Genomic DNA, 22,032 nt, shown 5'->3' with positions numbered 1-22,032 from the left:
ATTTTTTTGTGTGTGTGTAGTACTATAAAAGAAAAACTACCATACAGAGGCTGAGCAAATGAACAATGAAGCTGAGCCTGGTGCAGAGGTGAGAGTCTATGGCTACTAAATATAAGTGATCTCACTTAAGTCATTAAATGTATTTTCTGGTTTGCCTTCCCTAATCTTCTAGTGATGACTAAGGAAAATCCCTTTTTCCAATTGCTTGGTCTAGAATTGTTGCCCTAAACTTAAGGCTAGTTTAATATTCTGAGGAGAACTTTCTGAGCAAGAAATTTGTTATCAACTTGCCCTGACTGAAACTGCTGCTAATCCCTGTCTTCTCTTACAGGTTGTTACTAATAGGGGTATTTTTCTCTGGGGTATGGACTCAAGAGACACCAGGTAATGCTGCTATAAACTGATTTCACATCAGTTTCCAGGCTTTTCCATAGGTGGTATCTAGGCTTATGTGTGTGTTTCAGAAGAGTCTGAAGCTCTTCTGGCAGCCTTACTTTTGCATTTTTCTGAGAAACTTTAAATATACAGGAATTTACTGGAAAATACATTCTAGTTTCATGAGTCACTATATTAAGCAAATGTTTATACCTTTCCTCGCTCTGGTAACAAGTACTGATGAATTACTAAGGGCTTTACTCTTATTTTCTTGAGTGTGGTTGTTGTTAGTTGCCATACAATGTGTAAGGTCTTTTATCATAGTTTAGCCTAGCTAAGTACCAGGCAGCTGTTTGCTCATTCCTCAACCCCTCCCACCCCTGCAGAATGGGGAGAAGGCTCAGGAAAAGCCTCATGGATTCAGAACAATATTTTCAATATTGGAACCAAGTAAAATATGACAATACCAATTATGTTAATAATTTTAATTTTTGAAGTTATAAAACCTAACAAAAATTTGTGTTGTACAATAGAGTTGCTCATTACAACTGATGCCTAGTCTGTCCCTGAGCAGTGATTTGTGCCTCCAGACAATTCTCCCGGGTTTATATATAGGTCATGACAGTCTATTGCATAGAATATACATTTGCCCAGTTCAGCTAAGTTGTCCTGATAGTGCTGCCTCCTGGCTTATTGTGTACCTCCTCTCTGACACAACACAAACCACTTTAAAAGTCTTTGGCTTGGTGCTAAGTACTGCTCAGCAACAACCAAAACTTCAGTGTGTTATCAGCATAATTCTTGCACTGAATCCAAAATGCAGCTCTGTACCAGCTACTAGGAAAAAAATGAAATTTATCCCAGCCAAAAACAGAACAAAATATTATAAAGATAGCAGTGATTCATCTCAGAGGAAACATTTTTCTTAGCCAAAAGTCTTTCCTTACACAACAGAGCTGGTCCTGGAGCAGCAGATGCAGAGAGCTGTTTCTAGGACTGTCTGCCCTACTCACAGGGGGTCTTCTATAAAACACACTGGCAATCCCCAAAGATCAAAGTAAATAGGTTCTGGAGAAGGTTTATCCAGCTTGGAGCAGTTATCTAGCTTCTGCACTGAATCCAGTAGGTAGCTTGGAGTATGGGTGGAACAGAGTCATGTTCCCCAGCATCAGTCTGCTGCTCCTTAGTGACCATCTCTGACGTGGGAATTGCATCACTAGTAAACTTCAGCCTACAGTGCTGAACCCTCTAGGGAGAAGAATCCTGTCAGCTCTCAAATTGCACCACTATTTTAAAAGGTTTAGTTGGTGCCATCATGATGCACATGATGCCACAGAAGCTCCTATTTGAAGCAACAAATCCCCATTTATTAGACATGCATGTCAAATGAGAAGCCTTCTCTGGTCCCTAGTCCTACACTTAGGACAGTGTGTACCTGCTCCCTGCCTGTAAAAGGTGGGAGCCAGGGCTAGTTTATGCTGTGGTGACAGTTTGGGACTGGAGCTTCTCAAGCCCTTGACTTTGCTCCTGGGTGGTCCTTTCCCAGTGTGAGCCAGCTGGCTTCTGGCACTGGTCCTTGGGCAAGTGACCAGGGTAGGCTGATGGACAGCTGATGTGGCTGCTCTCCACCAAAACTGGCTTTTGGTTCCTCTTGTGAATGGAGGGATAAAGGGGGAGGTTTCTGGTTTTGTGGTTTGTTTGTAAGGTTTTATTGGTTGGGAGTTTTTGGTTAAGAGGCTGGGTTTTTTTCTCTTTTCGGGTGTGTGTGGTACTTTCACATTGTTTTATTTCATCTAAGGTGTTCAGCTTGGGGCAGCAATGTAGTAGCTGTTCCAAAATCCTATTTCCATGACCAGCTGTTGCAGGTAGCATTGCCAAATCCTTAAACACCATTACTAATAGGATACTAATTTTGGAGTTAACTTTCCCCCTGGGATTACTGGTAGTGTAAACACAGCCCTCTTACCCCTCCTGACCAGACATGTCTGACTGTCACAACACTGACTTTATAAAGCAATCTGGGAAGCAGCAGATTTGTTTGTATCTTATTTTGAATCCCCATCTTACCAGCTTTTCAATACATTTGAAAATACAGGACCCATGAGTTTGGAGTGCTTGGGGAACCTTCTGAGGATAACACTGAGTGCAGAATACTTTGAAGACAAGTACTTATCTCTTTTTATTGTTGGTAAGTTGATGTAGAAGAACTTTGAGACAGCTGCACATGGTGAAATGTTTAAAATTCTCTGAGGTCCTTCTATAGTAGAATTCCCTGGATTATTCTACTATTATAGGGCTTAGGTTGGATCTCATTGTAAGTAAACCCAACTGCTACCTTGGTTTCCATGTAACCTATACTGTCCACTTGTTTTTTGATAACTTAACCATGATTAGACTTGATTTTGCTATCTTTGGGCACAAATTGAAATGCACATGGTAGTTTCTAGGCATTTTAAAGCTGGTGGATTTTTTTTGTGAAAATAATGTTTTCTAGTAACAGCACATACTGTTCTGAAAATTCACTAGCTGAAGTTGGCACAACGTTACGGATTTTTGCACTTTTCACCTTCTTGGCTTCAGTTGGTTGGAGGTGTATACTTAATGAAGTTTAAGAAAAATTAACTGGGCCCTCTAGCTATGGACTTAGTAGTCAGCAAGTGGTACGTCCCTGTGAAAAGCATCACTGAATGTCCTGGAAGGGCACAGTGATAACACTTCTTGGGCTATAAACACCTGCTGTAAGATTATATGTATAAAATGTAAATTTGGCCTTGAAAAAGTTCTCCATGGTATCCATTCTTCTAGAAAGTTAAACCTGTGTCAAAACCCACTTAAAACATGTTCTTTGTTCAGACATCTTCACTCATACACAAAAACACTGTGCAGCTGGGATACATATATCTTAAACCATAGAGCGATCCTTTTTGGAAAGGAAAAAACCAAAACAGCTAAAAGACAAAACGCTAAAAAGCTCAAATCCATAAAAATGGTTTGTATGCTAAAAAGATCCAAGCTTATCTTCAGTGTGTTCATCATCCTGGTGGATTGTCTCCTGAAGAGACTCTGCTGGGCAGGCATCAGAGAAGCGTGAGCCTGTGCCAGCCACAGGTCTGTGTCCTGATGTTGCTGTTGTCATCTGTCACCATGCTGGTGGGTTGGGGCTTTTTTCCATCTTCAGTCCTTCAGCTGCAAGTGTTTTCTGTCCCAGTGTGACTGTCATTTTATCATTCTTTCTTTTTTCACACTTTGTCACAGCTCTTTCCCCACTTTGCAGCTCTCTGAGCCCAGGGGATGCAGCAGGGCTGTATCAGAGCAGGTTCAGCTGAGTCCTTGTGGCAGAGCAGCAGTTACACTTGTTTATACAGTTCTTTGCTATTTATGTGCCTGTAGATCAGTCTGGCACAGCCTGGGAGCTTGATGAGGCCATGGCAGCACAGTGTGGCTATACAGTGACTTACAACAGCTGGAGGAACATTGAGTTCCGTGCCTCTGCACTGAGCTGCCATTCTCACTTACAGGTAAGCCTGTAACAGATGTTTTCACTACAGTGCTCTTATACACTGACTTTATGTGAGAAATTACTGAATTGTTAATGGAAATTAACTGAGGTTTCATAATGTCTTGAGTATCTGTTAGCAGAGGATAATTTCATTTTCTTCAAATGTATCCAGAGATCTGAGAATATTCCATGGTTCTGCCATATGGAGAGCCTACAGATGAACACATGAAGTACATCACATGTGCCCTAAAAGGGCAACTATTTTCTTGTGGATTACAATAGGGAATTGCATCTGGCAGCTGTGTTGCACTCTGCCCTGACAATATTTAGTGTCTTGAGACACATCACAATAAAAACTCAAACTTTGGTTGCTGGTTCAGTGCTACTGTGTCATAAAACAAAAAAATCAGTTGTGTCTTGGGTTTTATTGTTTTCCTACTTCCAATGCTGGGGCTATACAAAAGGAACAAACCTGCAACCCAAAGTATTTATGTTACTGTGTAGCTACATGCCTATATCTTGTATAGTTAATGAAGTTGAAAGTGATAATGCTTCAGTATGGAGTTGCTCTTTTGTGAATGTGTTTTGTAAGCTACTTTAGGGTCACAAGGATAGGTGATGCCCAGCTAAGGAAAATCAACCTAACAGGCAGATGTTCCCTTTACCCATGCAGAAAGATGTGTTCACACTAACTATACAAATCAAAGCATCTCATGTTCCTGATATGAGCAATGCTACAACTCATCTGAAAAGTGCAAGTTGCCATTATGGTCTATGGAGTGCCAGAGAGTTAATATGTGAAAATAACTACATGGAGGTAAGTACTTATGCAAAGTGCTACAAGTAGAGAGGTAAGTACTACAAGATGCTCTCTTAGATTGTGTTTCCAATGCATATTCCTAGAATTTAATCTGCTTCAGACTGCCCTACCACAACTAACTTGTTAGTGAGAGTGCAGGATGCATCTTAAGTGATACATTTATATTATGATGCATAACCTATATTAGCAGTAATATCTAATAAAACTGGGAAATTATATTCAAAAGGTTATGCTCATAGATTGAACTCACAGAATGCTGCCCCAACAAATCTTATTTGAGACAGCAGAGAATGTATATCTCCTAAAAGAAGTTTCCCTGCTGAATTTGCTGGGGAGGCATTCAAAAGGGAAAATGGACTTCTCTTGGAAGAGAATGTGGGAGTCAAGAACAAACTCTGGTCTTAAGTGGAAACAGAAAGTAGAAGACAGGAAAATAAAATGAAACTGAAATCCAGCAGTCTATAGGTAAATCACCAGGTGTGGTGGCATCTCTCTCTAGGAAATGCTGGTTTCCCTTGAAATAGGCTTGTAAGGTGTTGAAAACAAGGAGATAAGTGCTATCAGCAAACCCCTTATAGATGTTTTTTCCCCCTCAGGTTTCTATCATGAGGGAGGTTCCACAGTCTATAAAAGACTTCATTCAAGATGAACCTGAGGACTGGACTCTTGTATTTCCAGAAGTAAAACTACAGGTTTTCTTTCTAGCAAAAGCTAGTGCTACCTCTAGCACAACTATCCTATTTTCTTTAACCATGCAGTACTTTCAAAAAGTATTTAAGTGGCAAAAACAGAACTTCTGTATCAAGTGGTTTTAGTATGTTTTTATAGATTAGAAATACAGACAACTGCAGGCAGAAATCAGGTTTTCCCTAGGCAAGAAATTATGCAAAAAAACCCAAAAAACCCCAACAACAAAAATATCTCTTGAAGACCCCATGGCCTAAAAAAAACTATGAAGAGGCTTTTTTTCTTCTTGGACTCTGTATGTGCAGAGTCTGCAGCAGTGCAGTTAGTGCCATTAGTTATTCTCTGTTGCCCTCAATATGGAAAGTTTTCTGGAAGCATGAGGTTGGGAAAGCTGGAGAGATATCCCATTAGTAAAATTCAAAGTAAGGCAACAAAACTGCTGGGAAATTCAAGATAGTAAATCGTTCAATGCAGTAAACCTGTTCCTTTGAACATCATCTTTAAACTATGGATGAATTTCTCTGGGTAGGCAAAAGCAGAAGAAGCCTCAATATGGCAAACAGTATTTCACCAGCCAGAAGAAAAAAGGGCTCTGCTTGTGAGCAGTGCTTGGAGTGCAGGCTATGGACTCAACACCACGGACTCCAGGGTTGTGCTGCGAGTGCCATACACTGCTGCCCAAGTTCAGCTGCTTGAGGTTGGTGTGCTCCTTCTGGCCCAACAGGCTGCCAGGCTGTGCAGGTCTAACCACGCCTTCCTTGCAGGATCAGGGAATTACCTTTGCTGTGCTGAGATCAAGTACATTTTACAAATACCAGTGGGTGATCCTGATGGTGGATACTGCTGTAGCATGTCCTGTAGGTAAGGAGTGTGGTACCATGCTACAATGCCAAAAATGTACTGGGACAGGCTCACAACTAGTGAGCTGACAGCTTCCATGTCTTTTCCCTAAGGTGGTGTGGACTACACGAACAAAACCATCACCTGGACTGTTCCAAAGTATATTCCACCACTTTATGCTGGAGTGACTAGCTTCAAGGATGTGCTTGTGGAAGCTGGTGTGGATCTACGCAAACTTTCTGCCAAGGAAATGGCTTCCAGGAAATATGTGTTATTGAATGAGTTAAAAGCAATTACAATGAAGATTCCAATAGGTGCAGAAGGTGGCTATTACAAGGTCAGTGACTTATATTAGGTGGCATAGAGGCAATATTCTGGGATGTTGGTTTGTTTTCTGATGAGGAATAATTCTTCATCTCGTGCTTTTCAAACAAAAGATGGGAGTGAGGGAGAACAAAGGGTTTGTTAAAAATTCCTGAAGCCCAGACAAAGATAGCATTTGTAATCACCACTATATGAAGACTTTTTTTTTTTCCCTTTTAAGCACAGGTAGACAGAATCCTACACAGAACTATTGATTAATGGTTTCCTCAAGTTAAGACAGAGCTTTCACCTATTAGTTCTGATGTCATGCTCCTCAGAGATGGTCCTAAGTGGACTGTAAAGCATGCATGGGTTCTGTTGTATTTTATACAGACCACTTAAGAGAATGGGACTAACCTGTTAGTCCAGCAGATCATGTGTTCTTGGGGTGGATTGGGACTACACACCTAAATCTAGCTTCTTGGGGTAAACTGAGTCCTGGGCAAATGCAGCAACTGAATTTCTGGTGAAGTTGCAGGAGCAACCCTATTCAATGTCCCCCGCTGCTTTGCGGGGAGTAGAAGATCATTTTCCAAAGGAAGTCTGAGTATTCTGAGATAATCTCAACAGCTTTACAAGAGTTCAGTATTCCTGAGCAAAAAGGGCAATTGGTTGGGGCTGGAGATTTAGCTCACCTTGAGATATTCCAACATAACTTAAATGCAAAATCAAGCCATACTAAATAGTGCTGATTTGAAATTTTAGACTTCTGTCAACAATGGACAACTTGGGGTAAAATATGCCATCAACCTGTTCTTGGAACACCAGTGGGAAGACAACAAATGGAGACTAACCAAACATACTATCATCAAGGAAATAGAAACACCATTTGAACAAACAGAAGTTGCTATAACCAATAGTAAGTAGCTGAATGTTGAATTTACCAAAGGTTTTGGTACAGTTAAGAGCTTAATGCTATTTTTTCCTTTTCAGATTTAAATCTGAGTGCAAGACTAATGAATGTTACAGTGGGAACATTCCTCCCAGATGTTGAGCTTGTGAACCTAACCATTGAAGGGGTTGCTGTGGCTGTACCTGAAGCTGTTCAGCATGGCTACCTAATACACAGGAACAGATATGCTAATGGAAGCAAAGCATATGTAATGCAAGTCCCACTTGATGCACCAAGTGTTAAAAAAGAGGTGTGTACTAAGGCACTGCAGCATCCCATGGTATAGAGATGATATCACTTGGTGATTTTTCATGTCTAAATATGATTTTCCTAGTACATGAGAGAGGACATGAGAGCATACACCCTGAATGTCACACTCGCGTTCATCACCTATCCATCAAGTGAGACCTTTGTTGTCCCAGTAATTGCACTGTCAGCTGTGAAAGATGCAGGTAAGCTTTGTGGAACCTGAGTGAAACTGCACCAACCTGGCTGTGAACTGGGCTGGTTTCAGCCAGGGATACTGCCAGTCCCAGGGAGCTGTGTTAAACTGATGGCAGCCGGCTGACTCCTGGCTGTTTTGCAGTACTGCCCAGCGCAGGAGGGTTTTGTGATGGGAGGAACCTTCATCTCATTATCACTCGTGGGAATGTGGACCAAAACTGGCTACCTTTCATCTCAGACTGGCACCTGACCCCAGAGGCTGCACAGAAGTACAACTACATTCTGAGGGACAATGGCACTCACCTGGCAATCTCTGTCCCTTTCCTTTCTCCCCATGTGGGCTATGAGGTAAGGCTGCCAACATGGAGCAGTTGAAAGGCACGTTCTAGCTGTGAGATGTCAACAGGACACAGTATATTCTTGAAAGCAAAATGAGGCTTCTCTTTGAGACAGTCTTCAAAGTTATAATGGAGGGTTATTTTCTGCCCTTCTGAAAAAACTTTAATTTCCCTTGGTTGATGTTGATAAAATAGCAAGGGGGAAAAACAGAAATATATTCTGCATTTACTTTATGACTGAGCATCTTTGAGGACCTCTATATGTGCAATGGAGTTTGTATTGCACTCTTTTGCAAAACAACTGAAAAAGCTCACTGTGTGAGGTTCTGAATTACAAACATTCTGTTTAAATACATCCTGTGTATTTGACTTTGCTCAAGCACCATTATCTTTGGTTTGTGATAACCTGCCCTTAGTTTTTGAATGCTTTAGTTGAACACTGTGTCCTTATTCTCCTGTTTAACCTGTGATTGTCATCTCTAGGGCTTTCATAACTCTGCAATAAAGGCTTCATTCCACTTAACCTTGAAGGATGGCATCACCTTGGCTCAGAGGAGAGATTTCTCAGTTTCCTGCTTATTTTCACCTTCAGAGCTAATACGTAATAGCATGTTGGGGATTAACTGTTAGTGCTATTTGAGGTGGAAAACTAAGCCATGCAGTCTGAAATGTTTCTAGGTTTTAGAGTTGTGTGACACTCTGCTTGTTAGATTTCTTACTAGTTAATATGCCACAAGGCAAGTCAAATTAAATATTGGAGTGATTGTCCTCCCTGGTACAGGAATGGGGGATGGCAGTGGGAAAGTCTACTTCCCTGCACGCCTCCAAAATCAAGAGGCTTTTTTAAAGGGTTTTTGTGATTTTGAGAGTTGAATTAGGTGGGGGGTTTTGGTGGAATGTGGGGAGAATTAAGACATATATTAGTCATTCTAAAGCTACTCATCAGCATTAAGTGTATTGAGTATCTTGGCTAGAAAAATCCTTTTGAAGAGAGTGAGAGCTCCTTGTGAGCTGCCAAAAGAACTTGCCAGCAAATCTATTGAGAATTGTTTTTAGGCTACAAAAGGAGTTTGAATCCTGATTTGTGGGAAAATGTATGTTTCTCTTTCAGAGTGCCTGCCCAATGGCACTGTGATTATTACTGCAATCAAACTGGCAGGGGGTGAAGACCTAGACACTGCTCTGCTTGTCTTGAGGGACAGACAGTGCAAACCCAGTCTGGTGACAGAGAAGACTGCAACCTTCAAGTTCAATGTGGACACTTGTGGAACAAGTAGAAAGGTAAGGGCTCAGTCACATGAAGTTTATTCTGCATTGGGGTGGGGTTACTGCTAGACTTGGCAGAGGTTCAGAGGTGAGCAGAAGCTACATGGAAGTCACAGCTGAGACCAGCACAGTAATACATCTAGACTTTTCCTGAGCTTACTAAATTCAGCTGAGCAGAAGTTCTTATTGAGTAAAAATGTTTTTTCAAGGTCAGAGGTGTTTTTTGGAACTAGCCTTCAGTTTGACACCTCTGCCCATTGTGGTGGACTTGAATGTGAGTTTGTGCTGTTCAGATGTATTTGTACACCCTGCAGAAACTGGTTGGGTATTGCTAATGACTACATGGCCAAAGACTAGAGCAAATACTGATCCTACCACCAAATACCGTACAAGTAGAAAACAGATAAAATAACAAATGATCAGAACATGCCTGAATTCATGTATCATAAATGCAGCTCGTTTCTGCATTGTTGCATCTCATTCTACTCACTGATTGAGTAAACAGACATAGCTGCTGTTTTTCTCAGGACCCATGTGCTCCCTTTCTAGGGTGTTCTGTCATAATCAAGCTGATAAATTTTCTTCTTGACTGTAGCATAGCTGTCAGCTATGGTCAGCTTTAGTTCTGTGGGCATTGGGCTGCTGGCTGGTAATTTCTGGCTGCTTCTAGGCATACTCTGCTCAGTGGAATCTGACAGTCAAGTGGAGGGATACAGATATTGTTCCAAACACAAATCAGACTCTGATGTGGCTGCCCTGTTTGTAATGTGTACATCTTCCAGTCCAACAGCACAACTACGACATATGAAAATGAAGTACTCTATTTCAGACCTGGCAATGATACACCCATATACCAGTAAGTGTCATTCCCTCAAAAAAGGTTGGGCATGTTACTTTGGCTGTAAAAAAATCTAATGCTAATCCTCTTTTCTCAGGCTGAAGTTTCTCTGCTCATATGCAGTCAAGCAGACTGCTGATGTTCGATATGAATCTAAGAAGAGCCCACCACCCAGTGTTAAGCCAGGGCTTGGCTGTCTCACTCTTTCATTGAAGCTTTTCAAAGGTAACATCTGTGATTAGACTCTATAAAATCACTGGCTGAGGCAAGAAGGGACCGAAGATTGATCTTACTCATCCACTCTGCTCACATAGGACAGTGTAGAAAATACTGCCTAGCACCATGCTTAGATGACTTTTAAATATATCAAGGGATGAAATGGAGAATTTTTAAGGCCTCTAACAGGAATTTTCTATTCCAAAATGCAAGAAAAATGGTCAAATATCTGTGGTGGAAGAGCCTCAGTGTCACTGACATATGTATGGTTTTCTTGCTTCCTCTGGGCACAATGAAAATTTTGTGTAGTGAATGTGATGCCAGCTTCTTTCTCCTAAGTGTTGCTAAGCAGATTCAGCAACTCACTGCAATAGCTGTAACCTGTGTCAAAGATGTAATACTGCTTTAGAAGGGTACCTATGCCAGCAGAAAGGGCTGACTGAAGCCTGAACCAAACACTCATAATGACTGGAATAGCCATTAGAATTTTTTAAAATTGATTTTTCCCTTCTCATTACTTTAGAGACAATTTTGAATAAAAATCTTACTCTTACGGCTTTTTGCAGAAGGAGTGTTTCATTTCTGGCTCCTCAGAGCCAGGGAATACAGTTGAGACTTTTGCTTTCAGTGCTGATCTTGCTCTCTTGCCATTCTATCCCCTTTTCTTGAAATTTGTATGCTGTTCCAGGTTTTAGTATTACTGTGCCAGAGTAAATGGAAGTGGAAAAAAGAGAGAAGCAGGGAGTGTGTGAATACTTACTCCACAAAAAGGAGATTCTTAATATCAATACTCTTTTGCAGAGCAATCCTATTCAGAACCCTACCAGGAATCAGAATATCCTGTGGTAAAATACCTGAGGGAGGCTCTGTATTTTGAAGTTGAACTTCTCCAGCCTAAAGATGCAAGACTGGATCTAAACCTGGATGACTGTTGGGCTACCAACTCCCAGAGCCAGGACAGCCTCCCCAAATGGCACATCCTTGACCATGGGTGAGGAAGGCTTCCCTCCTCTGTTTGGTAACTGCTCAGCACAGGGTGCTGTCCCTGTGGGAGGAAAGGGAGAGAGGCAGAGGTGGAAGTGGCAGAGGCCACCTTGGAGGCAATTGCTGCTAATCTGTGGGGCACTTACTGGTGTCAGCACAGTGGCTGTGCCTTCTGGGGCAGGAGGTTGTGTGAGTGACCAGAAGAACTTCTAGCTAACAGTTCTGGCTGGAAAGAAAGCAAGAAGCATCCCTGACTATGGCCAAAGATCACAAACTGGGGAGATGTTATTCATTTCCCTATGGCCCAAGGAAAATGGAAAGGAAAGCTCTTTGCTGTGTTTGAATATCTGGTAGAAGGTCTGGATTAAATACATTTTCTCCCACTTTCACAAACAGGTGTGAAAACAACAAAGACTCCTACAGAACTGTCTTCCACAAAGTTGATTACAGCCTCAGAGTAAAATTTCCTCAGCACTTCAAGAGATTTGAAGTGAGGGTGTTCACCTTTGTCCAGGGCACATCTCTGTTACAAGAGCAGGTGAGATGTGTCTGTTCTGTCATGAGCTGCTGGCAGTCCTGGCAGGGGTGGTGCCTACAGCCAATGCTGTGTAAGGGCTCAGCTGGCCAGTGCTGCCTGGGGCTGCTGGACACCTCCTGAAGGTATAACATTCTGGAAGGGGTGAATAAAGACCAGCCACTTTTGTTCTGTTCACAGAACAGAATTATAGACTCGTTCAAGTTGGAACAGACCCCCATGATTCTCAAGTCCAATTTTTAATTACCATCATGCCCACTAAATAAAATTGTGAAGTGCCACCTCTACTCATTTTTTAACACTTCTGTGTATAGTGACTCCACCACTTCCCCTAGGAGGCTGTTCCAATGCTTTGTCACTTTTTCAGTGAAAAACTCTTACCTAATACCCAATCTGAACAGCTCCTAGTGCAATTAGGCCATTTTGCCTTGCCCTGTGACTAGTTGCCTGGGAGAAGAGGCCACCCCCAACCTTGACACAACCTTCATGTCCTTTGGGATCAGTATACATTGGATTCCAAATAAGACTTCCCTAAACATAACCAAAGTTTTCCTGTCTTGTAGCTGTATTTCCACTGCACTGTGGTGATCTGCAACACTAGGCAACAGCCTTTAGACATTTTTTGTCCAAGGAGATGCAATCCTGGGGAACACAGACTGGGTAAGAAAACAGGCATGTCTCAAGTCTCTCCTGTGTTTTTGCTCAGCAATTTGGCATGTGCTCTCACGAGTCATGTCAGGTCACAGAATTTTAGTCCTAGACACGAAATGAAAAGCTGAAATGTCTTGCAGCACACAGAGTGCATCCACACGGGCAAGTGTCATCTGGACCAGTGCTTGTTAGGAAGAAAAACTAAGGAGAGGTTGGTGTCAATCTTAAATTACACTACTGGAACACCAAGTGTACTGCTACTCTAAAGTAACAGACTTGTGTGTGCTTCTCTTCTCCTGCAGGTGAACGCACCAACTTCTGACAGACTAAACAAGAGCTACTTCATTTTATGAAGTCAGTTAGATGGTCTAAACAAGCACAGCCTGCTGCCCAGATTCACAAGTCAAATTGTTTCTGTGGTATCTGCTGGGAAAATAGATTGTCAGTATCTATGGAGAAGTTACATGCAATATTACTTAACCGACCCTTTTCAAGTTAAATTATTGTATTGTTCTTCTCTGTTCCTTTATAGCATTAAACTCTTAGTCGTTTGTGTGCTCAGCTGACATGTCTGGAACTTGTGCTGCTTTGCAGTTGGAAGCATCTGTTTTGGAGTAGGGGAGGAAGATGGCAACAGGTGTGAACTTTATTGTAAATCACTTCAAGCTTTTTTTTTAAGCTTCTGTATGAACAAAGGACTGCAGGGAGCTTGATGTCAGTAAAAGAATGTGGGTTTTTTTTGGAGTCAGATGGGATGAACATCCTTGAGCCTGTAGTGGCTGTTGACAGGAAGGCTATAAACTGTGATTCTTGCAGGAGGCTTGTGGCTCTGCAGTGTCAAGTTGCCTTTTCTAGGTGGGTCAAATTGCACACAGGTAACATCAGTGACTGCTTAGCTGAGTATCCTGTCAGCCTAAAAGGAAACAATTTTTAGTGAAGACTTATAATAGTAATAATGACAGTACATGGACCCTATCTGCTAAGTGTTAAGGATTTTTCCTTACTGGAGAACATGATGCTTAGGTCCTGTCAGATTTCCCTCTGTGTGTTTTGTTGTTTGATTGGTTTTTTTAATGGGTAAAATTTTTTGGTCTATTCTTTGCATCTGAACAGTGGTGTGAAAAGAGTTTGGATTCATATTGCATTCTCCTGTTTTAATGAAAGCTACTGCTTAGTATGAATCTTGATCCCTTTGGGGGAAATACACAATAATGGGTGTCTGCTTTTTAACTTTAGATTAAAGAGAATTATACAACAGGGAATTTCTGTGCAAGTTAACTTGAGCAAGAATGTATTTTGTGAATCTATTAGCACTTTGTGAGACAGCATAAGAGTAGAAAAAAATCGCATCTCTGCTGCTACCTATACCTAGATCCCACTAAACAGTTTGTGCTGTCACTGCAGCTCATGTAAGTCTTGTTTGTCTTCCAGTTGCTGCTATAAGCATTTCTGTAGTAGATGTCTCACTGTCATGTCTGGAAAAATCTGTGTGGGCTTCATGATGAGAAACATATCAAGACACTTTTCCAGTAGAGAAGGCTATTATGATTGAGGATTCATTTTTGCTGCTCCTGTTGTAGGTGAAGACTAAAGCCATGGAGCTTTAATATTGAGGAGTATCAGCATGGGAATAGCAGGAAAACGCAGAATACATAAGCCTGACAGTGGATTTGACACGTCAGTGACTTGGTGGCCAGTGCTTTTCCCTGTGTTAACCCACTGGTCTGAGGACTGGGTAATGCTCAGTCTGCAGGCAAAACCTGTTAAGAAATCAAGTGAGACACCTCTAATGTGCTGCCAGGGTTTTGTACCTAAGAGAACACAACTGTGGGTACTTTAAGTGGTGTGGTGACTTCCCTATATCTTGCATCATGCTGACTGTCTCACCAAGAAAAGAGACTGTTAAGCAGTGTTTTCTTGAGCTGAGTGTATGACAATCTTCATCTGCCATCACAGTGTTCTACCAGCACAGCACAGGCTGCCTTGAGGAGCCTGAGCCACCTTCTTTCTTACATTTGTGTGGGGAGAAAAGTGTAACACTTAGAGACTGCTGTGAAAACCAAGCCTGCAGTTGGGCAGGCTATTTCAGTACTGTTAACTCTATCTTGATTGTGGCTTCCTGGGTTTTCAGGTTTTTTTCTTCAAACCAAAACTCAAGGACATCATCAGGAGTAGAAATCTGGTATTTGCAATCTTGTCTAAGACACCTTCATTTATTTTCATAGTCAACACCTTGAGATGCTTTATCTGTTGATAAGAGTTGTAGAAAAGCAAAGTGATGCCCAGGAACACTGTGGCTCTACTCTTCAGCTCTTCTAAAAGCTTTGTTTAGTGCCATTTTGAGGGATGAGTTATGTAAAGAATCATCTTCTCTATTAACCTTTCTGATATGTGGGAAAATTCTAGGACATTTCCTTCCATGATTGGACAATGGTGTATATATAAAGCTTCTTGTCAGATGTTCCAACACCTGTGAGATACACAAAATCCATTTGAATATCAGTGAAATCTTTTAAAGAAATGACAGCAGTACTCTCTCTCCCTCAGAGGTGTCTGCTTATACTAAAATTCAGGAACTGCCTTCCTGGCTATATATATATAAAACAGAAAAAAAAATCTTCAAGTGTTTTATCAACACCTCTTTGCCTTTTAAGTGGATATTTTATGACCACATGCTTTTCCCCTGGTATTTGGGATGTTATTTTTATATCCCTGTTAACACAAGTTGAAAGCAGATCAATCTTCTTTGTTTATGCTTAACGTTTTCTGCAATTTCAACAGGTGAATGACAAAAGTGTAAGGGAAAAGAGAAGTCTGGTGTGATTTGTTTTTATAGGAAAATAGGAACAATAACAGAAATGTATTGCAGATAGTTATTTCCATTTCAAATAAATGTTGATATGTCACTGCTAATAAGTAACCTCATATCTGGTCACTGGTAGGCAGAAATCTCATTTTTTCTATAGTCTGTATTCATTGAGAGCTAGTATTTTAAAATTTTACTGTTTTGGTGACCTAAAGTAGCAACAAATTAACACTGAAAAACTAAGCAAAGTGACATTTACTTTTTTGGCTCAATTAATTTTTTCTCACTGGTGTTATTCCTTTACTTTTTCTTTAAATGCCAAAGTCTTCAGTAGCTGCTATGCACTTATATCCAGAGAAAACATGTTCTGACAATGTTGCAATGATCTGGAAAGCTTAAGGAAGTTCAAGTCTTGGCTTTTGCAACAAGTCTATTTCAGTCTTTAGCTGCTTTCATATAATTTCTGCTTTTATTTGTGTCTGTGAGTCCATAAACACCTAAGCACAGTGTTAGCTAGAATACTGGATGGTTTTGTGCTTGGAAAGAAATGCTTTAAAGCGTAAATAAGGTGAGTCTTTCTCCATATCATGACATCAAGTACTGCACGAGTGCAAGCTTGGGCTGATGTTGGTGTATAAAAAAAGCAAAAAGCCGGGGGCTTGATCAGGGGAGGGGGTTCAGAAGGGGACCAGCTTCTATAGCTCATTAGAAACAGACAGCTTTATTGGGATCTGTGAATTCTCCTTCCGGTTTCCTGCCTGTTAAAGGCAATAAGAGCATTTGTGGTTGCAAAGCAAATAAGTTGGAGAGCAGAAGTCACATGCTGGGCTCTTAGAAGCTGGGGCTGTATTAATGTTTGTGTGGAGTATTTTTTAGCTACTGCTGGCTGAGCTGGAAGGATGGCTCCTGGCTTCCCTGGTCAGAGGGATATGGCAGCTCCCAGAGAAGCAGCTCTCCCAAGGAACTGGCTGAAGCCCATTTGCAGGGTTTTCTTTGTCCCAAGCACACCTATGTGCAGCCCAAATGTGTCACCATAAAACCTCTTGGCACCTACGTGGTGCTCCTCAGCATAGAATTTCAAAGCACTGCGTGTGTGCGGGCGGCCCCAGGCTCCCCTCTGCTTTGGGGGTGGGGGGTGAGCTCTGTGGATAACAGAGCTGGGGCTTGCCTAGGGAGCTTCTTCCACGTGTGAGCCTTTAACCACTGGCTTAAAGTATTGGAAATACTCTCTCCAAGGTACTTATTCTTACCCTCAAGAGGTGATTTGACCTCCTTGCCCTCCTCAGGCTCTATGTCTGGCTATTGCTGCTGCTGGCAGACAACACTGCTGCATCCTCTGTATAGAGTAGGTGGCAGAGAAGTTGCCGTGCTCCTGGATTCAGGTAGAAAGCCTGTCCTGCTCAGTGAGGCTGTGCAAGCCTCCTGAATCCTGGGCTAATGCCCTACCTGCAAGGCTTCCTCCTTTGCATTGCTGTGCCTCCTGCTGAACAGAGCAGTGTCATCTCCTTCCAGCTGCCCTAGAAGAGCCTCTGCTCCCCAAGGCAGAAAATGAAACCCAGAGTCTATTCTCATATCACTGGTACCAGCAACTGCTCCCTCCAGCAGCACTGACTGGCTGGCTCATGGCACCAAAGGAGTTAACTGGTATAAAATCCATTATATGTAACTGCTTGTTCTGCCCTGCCTTTTTCTTCCCTGATAAAAGGGTTAGGATGGATGTGGGGCTGAAATCCCTCTTTTCCCTTCCTTCTGACACTGTCATCGCTCTGTGGTTACACCTGGTGACTCCTGCAGCAAGTCACCCAGAGAGGAGGCAAGGGCACAACTCTTAGCATGAAGAACAGCTCAGAACCAGCTGGTGGGTCCAGTCATCTCACACGATTTCTCTTGCCCTCAGCCTGCTTCTGGGCTACTTGTCTCTGGCTCAGTCAAAAGTGTGCATTTTAAAGTCTGGAAATACTTGTTTAAAAGGCAGAAAAATGTACTTTTGTGCAGCCACTGATAGTAATGATCTCATCAGCAAACTGAGAGTGAAGGACTGGTAGTTCAACTAAAATGAAGACCTTCTGTAACTCAAGGCTTCTCCTGAGGTTCTAAAATCCATTTCAATTAATTTCCGTACATCTTATAATGTACTTTATCCTTTTTCTCTTTAGCATTTGAGGACTGTTCTGCTATCCTTTCATTTTCATGGCTAGTATCACTTAAGAAGTATAATTTCTGTACCTAAGAAGACTGAATACTGTAGAAAACTATATTTTAGTCATGATGGTTTCTTCTTTAGGATCCATGTTCTGCTCTCCAAGTTACTAAGAAATTTCAATGACATACATGCAAAAGGATGAGGTCTTGGGGACAGAAGAGTTAATTGTGTAGGACTAACCCAAGTTCACTCTCCTGCATCTTTTCAGCATGGTGAACTATATCAGGCAGAGTACAATTTAAATTTTCAGCTATGGCCTTTCAGCTATTTTAGCTTTATTTTCATGTATATTTTTAACATACTGTGTTGAGAGAAGGTGCTCCTAGGTGAGAGACGGTCACTACTTCTGTGACTTGTGCAACTTTTTCAGACTGTGGTTCAAATTTTTGCCTCTTTTCTACAGATTATTGTGGTGTTGCTGTTAGAATTAAATACAGCTTTATGGACCTTATTGGTTAGTTAGCTCTCATAACCATAAGTGGGGAACTTGATCTCTTTCACATCCAAAACTCCTGGGCCTAAAGGATAAAGAAGAGGAACCTGAACTGTATTCAATTTTATTGAGAATAATAAAATCCAACATTTAATAGCAGCAGGCCTTGTACCATCTTGTGCTGTGGATACAATAATTCAGATTACATTCTCTGAATCAGTGACATATGTGTGTCAAGGGGAAGAGTTGCAAAAAGTGGAGCTTATAGAGATGTTTTATGTTAGGCAGAGCAAGAATTCATTTCTTTCTGAAGGGGAGGAACAAATCTGACGTGTTTTGGGACACCTCAGTCACAGGCAGGTACTAAAGGTATTCCTCCTCTTCCCACCCTAAATTGCTCCCACTATCCCCCCAAGTAAAAGGAGTGGTCCCCTGGAAGGAGCTCAAACAAATGGTGCATGGGCACAATCTATTCTAATAAATGATCTCCATTGTGGATGTGAGCTTTGGCCCCACTGTGGCACAGGGAGTGATTAAGGGCAGCTTGTTCCCCAAGGTCAGCTTAGATGCAGCCCTGCCCCCTTGGAGCCAGGGACAGTGGCCCTGGAATGCTGGTGCCAGGGGGTTGACACAGCCAAGGTTTGGTTCACTGTCACAAACGCAGTACCATGCTCTTGAGACTCACAGCCTTGCCTCAGGGGCTACTTAGAGCTGTTTGCTCCACCCTGGACTTGCAAAGAGTCAGAGGAAGTCCCTGGGCATGTAAAAAGTTACAGCTCAGCAAGTTCAGGGCTTTACCTCTCTCTTTCACTGGGGTGGAGGGGGGAATGCTGAGCCACTTCTCCAAGGTGCAGGGTTCCTCATCCTGGGACACTTTCTCCACACAGCCTCACTCAGTTTTGTGAGCAGCAGCTTTCTGAGGCCATTACTTACCAGGCTGTTTGCAGATGGGTAAACTGAGGCAGCAATGTTGGATGACCAGCCAAGGTCATAAATAAAATAACAATGAAAGCAGATCCTTTTAACTCCTTGTTTCTCTGCTTTAACCATGAGCCTATAGGTTTCCCTAGCCTGGAGAGCATAGCCTCTACCTGTAGTTTCAAGTGTGGAACATTTAAAGAACCAATTTATAAGTTTTCCCATGAATAGATTTTGGGTCCTTGAGAAAGCATGTGAGATCAGGCTTTCAGTTATGGTTCTGTGCAAGGTCCCATGGGCATCGTGCAGTTTCAATCCTTTGCAAAATAGATCCAGATTGACCTTCCCTATGTGGCAAGTCTGCTCAAATCTGGATCAGCTGCACAGATTTATACTGAGGAATGCTCTCTTGACATCAGTGTTGCCACCTCATATTTCTAATTTGACAATTTTACAGGGCTTTAAAAAATTATTCTATTTATATTCTTGCTGAAACACTAAAGCCTGTAACAAATCCATGTGGGTTAGTTACAAACAGAAGCATATGGGAGATATGCTTAAATGTGGTTACATCTGAGTGACAGTAGTACCTGCATAAATTTCAGGGCAGTTGCTTTTTTGTGATAGTGCTGGATTTCATTCTGCTTGCCCCAATATGTACATACCATGTGAGAAGAGCACTGAATCAGCTTAGGCTGATCCTTGGAAGAAAAAAAAGTACAAAGATAATTATAGTTCCTTCCAAACAGGGGGAAAGAAAAAACAGAGAATGGAGTTTTAGCTTTGTGGTGCTCTCCTACAGGACTTATCCACCGCTCTAAACTATCTGCCCCACAGAGACATGCTGATCTATGGGGAGACAAACCTGTTACCTTCCAGCTGCTGTGCTTCCTATGCCTTACATCTCCCCCAGCAGAAAAAGTTAATATGATTTAATTAGCTCCCCACAGCTGGGGTTTGCTCTTCTCTGGCTTGTTTCATAGCCCAAGTCCTATGACTCAGGCAATGAGATTTACAAAGCAGCACATACTTTTGGTGGTGTGGTGCCCATCAGCTGAAAGTCAAAGTCATTAAAGATTAAAGCTATATCCTCAGTTGTTTTGGTTTTTGTTTTTTTAAAATATTTTGTGTGCATGTGTTACAGGACTGTGGGTGACTATAGGAAACAGCTGATCTGATGGCTTTTAATAAAATGATATGATTACCAGAGCCCTCCTAGATTTCAGTACACCTTGAAAACAGAACTTCACATCTTTGTGAAACCTGAATCAATTTATTCCATGCCAGAGATATCTCAATCTAATCTTGTTTAAGAAATTTTATGTAAAAACATCTTCCATCATTTATCAGCATTGAAGAAGGGTTTTTTTACACATTAAATACAGAAAAAATATATACTTCTGTATATATTAATAAAGAAGCGAGGACTTAACAGCAATTTATCTATACAAAATGTCAGTTTGCTCATATTTTGTTTTCAATACTTAGCAGTCATCACTAGATTTTACTTATCTAGCAATCAGATTTATAATACAGGATACAGACTATGACACATTTATTTTCTTACATGCAAAAATGTTCTCACTATTAGTTACTTGATTTCTAGGTACAGTGGAAATGTCGATAAATAGACAATACTTGAACTAAATACATGTTCTTCCTCATCCTATGATTAAAGTGCCTACAAATCAATACACTTAGTATTCTTATGCAGCAGTTGTCGTTTTTTAAAATTCAGTTTAACACCTATGGATTTACTCTTGTCCTTATAAAGCAAGCTCGGTCAGAACAGTGATATGTAAATCCTAGGAAGATCAGCTGGGGTTTTTGGGGGTTTTTTTAAATTTTTGTATCAGATTCGGTTTAATATTTTTCAAAAATTAAAACAAAATTATTAAAACAAACAAAAAAAAATTTTTAAAAGGGCAAAGAGCAAGGCTTGTGTCTCAGCAAGCTGCAGCTCAGGTTTTGAGGCAATCCTACATCACCTTCCAGCATTGAGTCCCAGGTTCCGCGGCGGTTCCGCTCCTCTCGCCGGGCCGCACCGCGCTCTGCCGAGGAGGAAATGTCGATGGTTTTGGTGTCGATGGTTTTGTTTGTAAGGCCCCGAGCGTGCCGGGCAGGCGCTCCCGCGGGCTCTACACCCGCTTGACGCTGTTGAGGAGCTCGGTGAGCTCGCCGATGTACTTGATGGTGTACTTCAGGGTCTGTATTTTGGTGAGGGGCTGGCCGCGCTGGCTGTAGACGGGGGGCAGGTAATTGCGGAGCGTGTGGAGCGCGTCGGCCAAGGTCCTCATGCGCAGCTTCTCCCGCTCGCTGGCCTTCCTCCTGCGCTGGGCCGACATGCGCACCTTGGTGCCCTTGGGCAGCCGGGCCTGCCCGGGGCTGGGCAGCAGCGCGGGCGGCAGCTCCACCAGCCCGTAGGCGGCCAGGCCGCTGCCCCCGCTGCCGTAGGGCGCCTCGGCCGCCGCCGGGCACGGCGACGAGGAGTAGGACTCGAAGGAGGGCGTCGGGGACAGGCTGTGCGGGGGCGACACGGGGTGCAGCTCGAAGGAGCCGGCCGGGCTTTTCCAGTCCCAGGACGACAAGCAGGCGGGATGTTCGGAGCCCAGAGCATCTTCCATGTTTATCAGTGTCTCGTGCAGCTTGTCCATGCCGGAGCAGCGCTCGGAGAAGCGATGCCCTCTGGCCACCAGCAAAGGCTGGAGCCGGCGGCTGCCGAGAGCTTTTTATGATGGAGGGAGGCAAGTGACAGAGTGGGAACACGGGCTTGGTGCGAGGAGTTCAAAGGAGCGCCAGAAGTGCTAAGATAGAAAATGAACTCCTGATGTGCTAGTTTCTTCTCAGTGATAATTATCAACCTTCAGCTAAAAAGCCTTTAAGCTAACAGGCAACAAGCAAGGAAGGGAGAAAAAAAGATTATC

General features: G+C 42.3%; 2 protein-coding genes across 2 annotated transcripts; one reads left to right on the top strand and one right to left on the bottom strand.

Moving 5' to 3' along the window:
• Nucleotides 1-339: 339 nt before the first annotated feature.
• LOC116993633 lies at nt 340-12,953 on the top strand. Its single transcript, XM_033054464.1, has 20 exons — nt 340-384; nt 2,471-2,563; nt 3,766-3,893; nt 4,548-4,691; nt 5,291-5,374; nt 5,911-6,078; nt 6,146-6,242; nt 6,335-6,558; nt 7,290-7,443; nt 7,518-7,726; nt 7,811-7,928; nt 8,063-8,268; nt 8,742-8,859; nt 9,370-9,539; nt 10,307-10,380; nt 10,460-10,587; nt 11,380-11,569; nt 11,959-12,100; nt 12,661-12,757; nt 12,889-12,953. The coding sequence occupies exons 2-20, from the start codon at nt 2,476-2,478 to the stop codon at nt 12,951-12,953; spliced, it is 2,604 nt and encodes an 867-aa protein (XP_032910355.1). The 5' UTR covers nt 340-384; nt 2,471-2,475.
• An 8,293-nt stretch (nt 12,954-21,246) lies between these two features.
• Nucleotides 21,247-21,762, bottom strand: LOC116993323 (mesogenin-1). The gene has a single exon (XM_033053713.1). The coding sequence runs from the start codon at nt 21,760-21,762 to the stop codon at nt 21,247-21,249; it is 516 nt and encodes a 171-aa protein (XP_032909604.1).
• Nucleotides 21,763-22,032: the final 270 nt, after the last annotated feature.

The sequence above is a fragment of the Catharus ustulatus genome, chromosome 3 (genome assembly GCF_009819885.2).
Source record: "Catharus ustulatus isolate bCatUst1 chromosome 3, bCatUst1.pri.v2, whole genome shotgun sequence".
NCBI lineage: Eukaryota > Metazoa > Chordata > Aves > Passeriformes > Turdidae > Catharus > Catharus ustulatus.
The sequence above is the reverse complement of the archived record's forward strand: the minus strand, read 5'-3'. Positions and strand labels throughout refer to the sequence as shown.